This window comes from Odocoileus virginianus, chromosome 4 (genome assembly GCF_023699985.2).
Source record: "Odocoileus virginianus isolate 20LAN1187 ecotype Illinois chromosome 4, Ovbor_1.2, whole genome shotgun sequence".
Classification (NCBI taxonomy): Eukaryota; Metazoa; Chordata; class Mammalia; order Artiodactyla; family Cervidae; genus Odocoileus; species Odocoileus virginianus.
In genome coordinates, this window is record NC_069677.1 from 46,099,068 (window position 1) to 46,111,373 (window position 12,306).

The 12,306-nt window shown below is 32.3% G+C and overlaps 1 protein-coding gene across 1 annotated transcript in view; it reads right to left on the bottom strand.

Annotated features, from left to right (window-relative positions):
* NMD3 (NMD3 ribosome export adaptor) overlaps nucleotides 1-12,306 on the bottom strand; it is a 32,246-nt gene that overhangs the window by 11,909 nt on the left and 8,031 nt on the right. Inside the window, exons 5-10 of the mRNA XM_020904645.2 lie at nucleotides 12,143-12,223; nucleotides 11,287-11,415; nucleotides 10,772-10,862; nucleotides 3,845-3,923; nucleotides 3,062-3,158; nucleotides 848-965 (exon numbers count right to left, since the gene is read on the bottom strand). Of these exons, the coding sequence (XP_020760304.1) occupies nucleotides 848-965; nucleotides 3,062-3,158; nucleotides 3,845-3,923; nucleotides 10,772-10,862; nucleotides 11,287-11,415; nucleotides 12,143-12,223 (595 nt within the window). The remainder of the gene's footprint in view (nucleotides 1-847; nucleotides 966-3,061; nucleotides 3,159-3,844; nucleotides 3,924-10,771; nucleotides 10,863-11,286; nucleotides 11,416-12,142; nucleotides 12,224-12,306) is intronic.

Here is a 12,306-nt window from a genome sequence, read left to right on the forward strand (position 1 = left end):
GCGGGAGGAGAAGGGGATGACAGAGGGATGAGATGGCTGGATGGCATCACCGACTCAATGGACATGGGTTTGGGTGGACTCCGGGAGCCGGTGATGGACAGGGAGGCCTGGCGTGCTGCAATTCATGGGGTCGCAAAGTCGGACGCGACTGAGCGACTGAACTGAACTGAACAAGTACCTTTAAAATAAGATCAGATCCAATCAGCTGTATAGCTGTTTCATGTGCTGGCATTTTATTTGACACATTATCAGCCATCTTAAGGTGTTTAGTCTATGGGAAACAAATTTCTACCTGACAGATGTTCATCCCAATACTGCACACAGAATTTTGACTGATGAATTCTAATTAATAAGGATAATAATTGACTTTCTAGAAAATATCAAAATAAATTCAATGTTTTATAACAGAAAACTTGTATTACAGTAAACATATGAAAAAGATCAAGTAGGAGATGCAACCAAGTACTGAGAGACACCTTTCAATATAGGGTCTTCTTCTAAGTCAAATGCTCCAAACTTTAAAACATATGCTCTACACTAAAATTTAACAATGAACTTAAATAATTAGTCATAAAAAATAAAAGAGGTAAATAAGTCCAGTTCAGTAAAAATAAATGGGATAAGACTAATAAAAACTTAAAAATGCAAAATTTTTCTTCAAAAAAAAAAAAAAATACAAGGGCAACTTACCAAAAGTATTAAAAAATTCCAGTGTTTTAAACACTGTACAGTATTGATTTTAACTATTTTTTTTAAAAAATATTACTGAGAATACTTGATAAAATTATAATTAACAATTTATTACTGCTTTTTAAATAGAAGTGTCAAGGCAGTTTCTAAAACTTACCTTGTAGGGTATTTGGATCTATGAGGTGGATGACACTCGTTACTCGAATACACACACAAATCTGGTTCATGTTTCCCAGGCTTTGTGCCAGTTTTGGAGACAGACAAACAACATTATCCTAGGAATAAGAACTAACATTTAGTGTGAAGCAAATTTTAAGTAGGAGTCTTTGATAAACACTCATCAATGTAAACCTAATCAAAGTGCATTTGATCAAACCAAAATGTCATTTTTAATTCTATGTATCAACAAATGGCTTAAGAGAATCAGATCTTGCATAAACAGCTATAAAGATGGAAATAACTGTCTTAATAAAATGGCTTTAAAAAGTAATTTAAAGATTCTAGTCACCAAGCTGTTTAGTTCATTTCAATTTTATTCAAGTGTGAATGCTTGCTTATTACTCTGTGTTAATACAGTGTGACTTCATTTACTCTCCATAAAAATTTCAGAGGAGCCGTATGCTCCTCCTTCTTGTCTGCATGTACCAATGTGTAATCAAAGATGTAATGCCCCTCCAAGAGCACATATGCCTATGTGTGCACCAGGACATACTAATACTGATGTGGCTATCTGTTTTTAAGCTGTTATTAAAATATAAAAGGGATCTGGATTATATTTTAAACTGTATCTATTCACAATCATAAGCTCCCTCACTGAAAGGACATTCTGTACATCCTTATTGGCACCTAGCTCAGTCCTTTTTTTTTTCCCTGAAACTTACTAAGATTCTCCAAAGATTAATGGGAAAACTTCTTTACACTGTGTATTCATTCAGATACCTATATGAATCACTGAAAGCACTTAATACACAAGGCCTAAATATGTCCTCTCACCTAGATTCAATGTTTCATTTAAACTGGGGGTCTGCAAAATAAGACCCTGAGGCAAATATTTGTAAATAAAGTTTTGCTGGGACACAGCCTCAGCCCTTCATTTACCTATTATCTATGGCCAGTTTTGTGAAACAACAGCACAGCTGAGTAGTTGCAAAACAAACTATATAACCTAAAAACTGCAACTATTTACTATCTGGCTGTTTACACAAAAAAAATTTGCTGACTCTGTTTAAGCCATCATTTCATGGTTCTGTACTAAACCATAATGACGACAGATTTAAAGTCTCAGCGTCACAGACCTAGGCACAAATCCTGGCTTCCTCTTGTTGTTAACTTTGGGCAAATCATCTAACCTGCCCAGGCTTCTTACTCATCTTCAGAATGATGGTATGATTTACTCCAGTTGTCCTGAGACTAAACATGTGAAACATACTTAAGTGCTCAGAAAGTACCTTTATGGAGAATGCTCACAATAAATTACAGCACTTATCATTATTAGTGATTTAAACATGGACATGTAAGTTCCTATGTAGCAGAGACATCTAGGACACAGTCCTTAATACACAGTCTTCTATACAACAGATTCCCAATAACTATTTGTTGAATTTTAATTCATTTATATTTTTTGAAGCAGAGTTTTAACTTAGTACAATTAATGAAATGACAATTTTTGTCTTTAGAAAAAGAGATCAGATTTGCAACTACCAGAAGAGGTGGGGGTGAGGGCAAGGGGAAAGAGGAATTGGATTACCACAGTCAAAAGGCACAAACTTCCAGTTATAAGATCAATGACTATGAAGGATATAATGTACATGATAAATATAATTAACACACCTGTATGTTATGTATGACAGTTGTAAAGAGAGTAAATCCTAAGTTCTTATGAGAAAAATATTTCCTTTCTAATTCAATTTTATATCTATATAAAATAATGGATGGTCATTAAAAAATGATAATCTATATCTTAAGTATTATTCAGATATTTTTAAAATCACAAAAATAATTCAAAGCTCTCCTTCCATAATATTCTTTAATTTTATCATGCCAAAATCCAGTTTGCACACATTCCACAAAGTGGCTCCCTGATAAGTAATTTCCTATATTCAAAGTTTAATAGAACTAGCATGTGTCCACTAGGACTGCAAAGTTTAAGGAATATATGCCTTAAGAACGGCAATGAGGCCTTTTAATTAGTACACCAAAAATTTATAATTTTAAGCATGATTACTCTTAAATCTTTTTAACATGACTAAAATGTGTCAGAAATCATTAAGAAGTTATTCTAAATGTTTAACCAATCCCAGAAGGAAATCAGAAGCTAATAATTACATATAAACCAATTAAGGACATGAATTAATTAAATGAGAAAAAGTACCTTGCATATTGGAACAATTTCCACAGAAAAAGTGCTTTTGTAATTGTATGTATTACTATGGATATCCTGAGAGATCAGTCTCTGTGAGGCTTTGTATCTATTAAGAGAAAAAGTTAACCATTATAAAAAGGCAAAGGTTTTTATTTGTCTAATCTTGGGAATATAAATTTTCATTAAATTATCACTGTCCAAGGTCTGAAACAGGTTCCTGATGCCTGTTATGGTGAAGTCTCAGTTCATGCACTTAATTTATAAACTTTCACCAGTCTGATTGCACTCTATCTGTTCTCAAGTTTATCTACTGAAAACCTCCAAAACATGCCCATGGTTTAGACCAAGCAAGTCTACATATATCGTCCATTAAAAGCTACACTAATGTCCACTCCAAGTCATTGTTCACACTAATCTCACCCTTCAGTACAAACTCTACTTTTGAAAATTTCCCATTTTAGGAGCTTAAGTCCTTACACCTCCATAAAGTTTCTCCCCAAAGTTTTTTTAACCGTGTTCTGCTTTTTTCTTATTTAAATACATTGAATCAGTGGTTCAGGACTACAGTGCTTACTATCACAGACTGAGTCTAGCTCCCCAAAGATTCTTAATGCTCTTTGGCTAATACTTCTGTTAAAAGTAGCTAATCCAACAAATGCTTACTAATTGTTTAAGTAATCCTACTATAGTTTTACATATTTTAAGGTAAGTTGCCTAAGCCTGAAGAGTGGATGTGACCTACGTTCATTCCCTGTTGCCTGGATTTAATCACATGTAGGTTTCAGAACATACCTAGTGGGGACAGTACACTGAAGAAATTCTACCATCTTCTGGGCATGTTGTTTTGAGGAATAATAGAAATCCAGACCATCTTTTAAAGAAAAAAGCCATATTAAAGTCATACTGCAAAGATTTTCTTCTACTAATATGACTATATCACAAATTAAATGCATATTAAATAACTAAATTATAATTTTCTCACCATAGTACACTAGGAATGCCATATCACTTAAGCCCAAACTGACCCAAAATAGAAAGGATACACAGAACTTGAAAAACCAACTATCAAGGTTGATTTAACTGAGATTTTAGAATGTGGTCCAAGAAAGAATACCTATTATTTTCAAAAAGTTGATAGAATATTCAAAAAATATTCACATACAAAGATTAAATTTTAAAACTTTCATGATTCAGAAGACATTATTACAAGTAGGCACCACATATCCTAATTTCAAAACATATTACAAAGTTACAGTCATCAAAACAGTGTGGTATAGACAAAAAGGCAAGTCTACAGAATCAGTCCACACATACATAGTCAACTGATCATGAACAAACAAGTGTGCCAAGAATACACAGTGGGAAAATGATAATACCTTCAACAAATGGCATTGGGAAAACTGGATATCCACATGCAAAAGAATGAACTGAACTCTTGTCTTATATCATTAACAAAAATCAACTCAAAACAGATTATTAAAAAGACTCAAACTAGGACCTGAAACTGTAGAACTTCTAGAAGAAAATATGGAAAAAGCTTCATGACATCAGTCTTAGAAATGATTTCATGGATGACACAAAAAGAAAAATAAACAACTGAGGCTACATCACAGTAAAAAAGCTCACACACTGCAAAAGAAACAATCACCACCATAAAAGGGCAACCTACAGAATGGGAAAAAATATTTGCAAACCATGTATCTGAAAAGCAGTTAATCTCCAGAATCTATCAGGAATTCCTATGACTCATCAGCAAAAAAAAAAGAAAAAGAAAAAAAGACCTGATAAGCCAATAAGGAATGGGAAAGGAGTAAGACATTTCTCCAAAAAAGATGTACAAATGGCACAGATAAATATGAAAAAAGCTCAATGTTGCTAGTCATCAAGGAAATGCAAATCAAAACCACAATGAGTTTACACTTCACTGCTTTCAGGATGGCTATTATCAAAGGAAAAAAAGACATACTAGTAAGAATATGGAGACACTGGAACCCTTGTACACTACTACTAAGGCAAATATAAAACAGTACAGTCACTATGGAAGACAATGCAGACGTTCTTCATAAACTTAAAATCAGAACTATCAAATGATACAGTAATCCTTCTTATAGGTGTTTATCCACAAGAAGTGAAATCAAGATCTCCTGTGTTTATTGAGGTATTATTCACTAAGCTATATAGCTAAGCTTATATAGTCAAGAAAATGGACATTTAGGTTGTGTCCACAACAGATGAATGGATAAATTGTGATATATACCTCCAATGGAGTATTATTCAGCCTTAAAAAGGAAGGAAATTCTACAACGTGCAACAACATGGATGAACGTTGAGAACATTGTGCTAAGTGTAATAAGCCAGTCACAGAAAAACAAATACTGCATGATTCTATTTATATGAGGTACCTAAAATAGTCAAAATCATAGAGTAAGAGTGGAACTACGGTTGCCAAAGAGAAAGGAGAAATGAGGAGTGACTAAGTTAATGGGCATAAAATTTCAATCAAACAAGATGATTCAGTTAGAGATCTGCTATGTTAACACTATACTTACTCAACTGTAAGGTATTATACACTACCATACACTTAAAATTTTAAGAGGGTAGTTTTCATGTTGTGTTATCATAATTAAAAAAAGAAAGAAAGAAAGAACCCATTAAGAAAATGAAAATTCAGACCAGGAGAAAATATTAACAACTCATATGTGAAAAGGGGCTTATATCTAGCATATATTTTAATAAATCTTATAACTTAAGACAAACAACACAATCAAAACTGGCAAAAATTTAAACTGCTGTTTCACCAAAAAAGATACAGAAATGATAATAAGATCATGAAAAGACAATTAAGATCATCAGTCACTAGGGAAAAGCAAATTAAAACCATAATGAGATACCACTTCATTCCCTAGAATAGCTATTTATACAAAGAAACAATAGCAAGTGATGTCAAGATGTAGAAACTGGAACCCTCAAAGACTGTTGACAGGAATATAAAACGGTACAGCCACTTTGAAAATGCAGCTTCTTAAAAAGATAAATACAAATTTACCATACAACTCAGCAATTCTACCTCTAGGTAGGCACTCAAGAAAATAAAACAGTCTAATGCTTGCTGAGAAAAAAATGGAAAAATATAGCTTTAAGTACCAGCTGCAGAGCCAATATGATACTCAGAAGAAAATTTATTAACTTTAAATCTATATATTAGAAATTTAAAATAAGCTAAGCTTTCAATTAACTTAAATAAAAAATACTAAAGAAAGTAGAAGAGAAAAAAATTGTATAGCCATGTATGGTGATGCATGTTAAGTAGACACAGGGTGATCCTTCAACAATATACACAAATATCCAATCAGTATATACCTGAAATGAATAAAATGTTTTATGTGAATTTTACAATTCTATTTCAATAAAAAAATTTTAAGTAGAAGGAGTTAGTAATAAAAACAAAAAATAAGAAAAAAGTAAGACTTTTTTTTTTTTATAAAACTAAAACTATCTTTAGAAAAAACTACTATAATAGACAAAACTCTGGCAAATCTGATCTGAGTGGGGAGAGGGAGGAAGTGAAAGATGACGAGAAAAGACAAAGATTAGCAACAATGAAGAAGATATAATGATGAGTTATGGATGAGATTTAAGGCCACAATAAACACACACGTACACACACACACCCCATGTTCAATTCTATGCCAAGTATGTGAAAAGCCAAATGACATGTACTTCCTTGGAAAATGCTATTAAAATTGATTCAAGAAGCAGTATAGTACCTGAAAAAAATTAACATTCTAACAAAATGATTTGAAAGGTTTTGCTTCCTCCCTCTCCTCATACCAAACTGAATGGCTTAATGGGCTGGTTCTTATTAAACTTAAAGATGTTGATTAAATACCATACAGAAAGAGAAAAAACTCTGATTGCTTCTATATCACTAACATAACTAATAACAAGATTAGAGTGAACAGTTTAATATAATTATGCATGCATACGAACCAAATACAAATCTCAACAACTATTCTATTTAGGGATGAAACACAGATAGACAACAATGCCTGTTACATTATCACTCAACGCTATTCTCCACTCCTAGACACAGGGGAAAAAAGAAAGGGGAGAAAAAGAGGGGATGATACTGTAAAGGAAGAAATAAAACTATCATTGTATACAAATAATTACTTACCTAGTAAATCAAGAGTATTATGTAAATGACACAAGAATATAATGTAAACCATTAGTGATATTAAGAAATTTCAGAAAGATCAACCTATAAAATCAAGAGCTTTCCAAAAATATTAGCAATAATGACTTAGAAAATGTAGTAAAAACCACCATTCCCAATAACTACAAGTATAGAATAGTCTGGGGGAAAAAAGTGAGAATCATTCAAAATCTTGATGAGGGAAATGAAACAATATCAAAGAAATACAGAAAAGAACTGAAAAAATATGATTATGCACCAGGTTGTAAGTGCTCTATACAATTTAATTCTCACTGTAATCCTATGAGACAGGTGTTATTATCATCCACTCCATTTTATAGACAGGAAAACTGAGGCTCAGAGAAGTTAAATACCTTGCCTAAGGTCACACAGCAAAAACATGGTGGGAAAGAGATTCAAATTCACAAAATCTGGTTCCACAATTCATGCTCTTACTATTAACCAAGTTTTACAAAAGAATTAATAAGAGGGTATATGTTATGAAGTATAATTTATATACTGTAACAAAAGCAATGAGACAAAATAAAATAGAACTGTGGGATGTGTATAAAGGAATTTAGTATATATAAGAAAGGAGAAATTTTAAATCAGTGAGTAAAGAAGAGACTACTTGGTAGTAAGTATTGAGACAATGCAAGTTAACTTTTGGGGAAAAAGTCATACCAGGTAAGATTAAAGATCCAAAAGTAAAACAAAAATTTATTTTTTAAAAATAATCTTGAGTATAAATATAGATTAAAGAAAGATAGAAAGATTCTATCCTATGTAAGATAGAAAGTCATAAGCCATAGCTATATGACTAAAATGGGCTTCCGTAGTAACTCAGTTGGTAAGAATCCGCCTGCAATGCAGGAGACCCCGGTTGGATTCCTGGGTCGGGAAGATCCACTGGAGAAGGGATAGGCTACCCACTCCAGTATTCTTGGGCTTCCCTTGTGGCTCTCAGCTGGTAAAGAATACACCTGCAATGAGGGAGACGTGGGTTCGATCCCTGGGTTGGGAAGATCCCCTGGAGAAGGGAATGGCTACCCACTCCAGGATTCTGGCCTAGAGAATTCCATGGACTGTAAAGTCCATGGAGTCAAAAAGAGTCAGACACGACTGAGTGACTTTCACATGTCTTAATATGACTAAAATATGAACAGCTTAGATAAGAGAAGACATGAGACAGTAAGTATCTGCTCTCTCAGCTCACACTCAAGGGCATGCTCTATATGCTTCTCTCTGTATATAAATACACACATAATGAGACTGATATCCTCTGTAACAGGAAATAAATAAGGAAAACTTAGATATATAAAGAATAATTTACATTAGATAAACAGCCAATACATACGAAAATGTTAACCTTCATTAGTAATCAAGGAAATGAAAATAAAAACAAGATGCGTTTATTTTCTTCATTAGAACAGCAAAAATTAGAAAGCCCAATACAGTCTTATGCAGTACTGGCAAGTGTTTGGTAAAACAGAAATTCTCACAAGTGATGGGACTGTAAACTGGTACTATTTTGTTTTTTTGTTTTATTTTTATTTTTTTCTCTTTCTAACATTTATCTGGTACTATTTTGGAAAACAATCTAGTTGCACATGTAAAAATTTAACATTTGCATACTTTCATCCAGTGATTTCAATTCTCAAACTCAGTCCCGAAGAAAAGTTACTAGCTATGCACAAACATAAAAATGTTTGCTACAGTACTGCTTGTAGTAGCAAAAAACTGGAACATCTTGTAAGCCAATTAATACCAAACAACTAAATAATTAAAAATACAATGATTAACAAATATACAACCACAGAGTTAAAAATAATGAAACAGGATTATATGCAATGATGTGGAAAGGTTTCTAAATATAGTAAGATGGAAATCACAGAATGTTACAGAACGATCTCAAATATGAGGAGAAATCAATGTTATCACAATTGCTATACAGAATAAACACTGTAATATCCTGCTTTAAGGGGCTATATCTGGGAATAACAAATGGATAAATGGGACAGAGGTCCTTTATTCATAAAAGCTTGTTTCTTTTATAATTTTTCTAATTTTTAGAATTTTAAATTTAAAGTTTTATGAATGTTTATAATTATGATGATTTTAAAAACACAGTTATAAGCAAATTAACAAAAGATTAATTTACATCAAACCAAGAACCAGTAGGAAAAAAAAGAGATTTAATTCTGGATGAAAAAAAGGATTGTTAAACTTCCAGCATTTTTGGTTTTGAAAGTGACTGCAAAAGTATGTTTCAGAATGTATGCAAGTTTTTTGCTACAAAAAATTCCATGAAGATATTTCTGCCACAGTGATGAACAATAATCAGAGTTTTCTGTTTCCTTTGCTAGAATATTAGGATCCCAATTCCCAAGTTACTCAAAACAAAGTTATTCAGAACAAAAGTACATTTTTGCCTGATGGCTAGCCACAAATAGCAGACACCATGTTAAACAGGTAGCAAAGTACTTTACCTACAGTAAGTATTCAGTAAGTTTCATGCCACAGATTTTGACTATTAACCTTATGTCTACTGGTAATGCACTCAAATCAGATACAAAGTTTAAAAGAGTTTCTCCAGGTGACAAAACTGATATTTTTCCCGCCATTTAAGAGACCCCAAACCACACTTACAAGTACTTTCTTAAAGATATATGAGATAAGTGAATAACACATCAGTAAGTAAAAGAGGAACTTACACTTTTAAAATAAGTAGCACAAGAATTTGGTCATTCCTTCAAGGAAAGCTATCTCTAAACCCCTTCTGTAACAATCAGGAAAACTACGTACATGTCCTACAACTAAAAACATTCACTTTCACCAAGAGACTGAAGTATTTGCTAAAGAATACTTATATTTTCTATTATTAAACAAATATTCATCCATCAACTAGTATATGTAAGTATGCTACACTAATAAATAATAAGTGCTAAGACAGAATACACTCTGAGGAGCCATTATGAAACTACGCAAATATTTTAAAATTCCATCTTCAAGAAATTTAATTATATCATTTGTATATCCCTGTTTATTATTACTGAGTTTACCCTTCTGATTCAAAGTATGCATCACAAATGCCACTAGGCATATGAAAAACAAAAATATTACAACTAACAGATCTCAAAAATAATTTCCTTTCAATAAGAAACTGAATTCTGCATAAAACAAGTTTTTGATAAATTTCTACCACTTTACATTCTGTTAATGCAGTTACTGGTTTACTCATTTGGTTAATTTAGTGTAAATATAAACTAAAATAGAAAAAAATTAAAATTTTTTATTTAAAAAATTTAAAAATTAATCACATTTCAAATATTCAACAGCTACTTATGGCTAGTGGCTACCATATGAGTTGGATAATGCAGAAAAAGAACTAAGATTTTTTTTCTTCCTAACAGAAACTTCTTTTGGACAGTCCTATTTTAGATACTATTACTAATGATAAAAGACTCCTTAAGATACTTAAAATAAATCTGAAATCATTTCAAATGCTTTAAATTTTAACTCACCATGAATCTCCTTGATACGAAGTGTATTCTGGTGCATCCCATACTTCAAAATCAACTGTTCCAGATAGTAGAAAGTTTTTTTGTGCAAAGTCTAAACATAAATGAGTTATTAGATCAACAGATGAAATGCAAAAAAAAAAAAAAAAAAAGGTACCTACAGACACAGCACACTCATTTTTTTAAATTTCTATTGGAGCACAGTTGCTTCACAATGTTGTGTTAATTTCCACTGTACAGCACAGTAAATCTGCTATATGCATACATGTATCCCTTTTTTTTTTCAGATCTCCTTTCCATGTAGGAGAGCACAGTAATTTTTAAAACAAAAACAATATAAAGATTATCTAAAATGTGGCAACGATCTGTTTCTAAAGGTGAATGTCCCAAAGCCCTGGAATATCCTTGGTGCCTAAACTATTTGGAAAGAAGGGAAAGGAGAAGGCTTTACCCACTATTTATAATGGACAAAGGCAAAATACAGATGGAGGACTCACACATCATCTTTCTCTCATTACCTTTTGCCTGACTTGAACCACAGCCTTCCAGAAATCCTTAGCTTCCACTCTATGGCAATCTCCACACATCTGGGGCTGAACAACATAATCCACCACAAACACTTGCTGAAGGATGGCACCATTCATCACCTGACAAAGAAAACAATCCAGTCTTTCATTCTTTCCTTTCTCAAAAGAAGATCCTTTAATATCTAACTTAAAATCTTCTTCTATGAATGCTTTGAGGACATAAATAAGTTACATTTAAAGTCGTTAAGTTATACTATTTCCAGAAACATATACAGGTTTAATTCATAGGATTTATTAGATTAGATTAACATTTCAAACTTACCTTTAGTTGAAGTGGTTCTAAGATATTCTTTGAAGATTTTTTATAGCTATATATACATATATATGCATGTGTGTGTGTATAAAATTCATTCTTAAGAGACAAAGAAAACTCTCAAAGAAAGAAGACATTACTTAATTGTTCCCAAACTTAACCCATCATCAGAAATCACCCAGGAAGTTTTACAGATTCCTGGATCTTATACCCAGGTGAATCCAGTTTGATTCAGTCACTGTGAGTCATAATCATCAGCCAAGTTTGAGAAGCACTACCTTAGGTCATGTTTTTACTTCAATCTTATTCCAAATAAAAATGACTTTGAGAAAATTAACTTAGCCCACTAATCATGAACAAAGGCTGATCTTACTAGTGACCTGATCATTTCTGCAGATGATCCAAAAGAAAACAAAAAATTAAAATTAATAATGTTATTTATTTCTCTTTAAGCTGTCAAGCCCTAATTTACCAATAGCCCCTTACTTTCACTACCTACACTTTAACCATGCCAAAAAATTATGTATAGCTTACCTCTTTCTGAATAGTCAGTTTAACTTTAAGTCTCTTAGAATGAGGCTCAGTCCAAACAAAGCTTGCATCTACAAGCCGTACCTTCAATAAAACACAAAGAAACATAAGTTCCCTTCAAAAAAGAGAAAAAAGGTGAAAGAATAACTCATGATAAAGAGATTTCA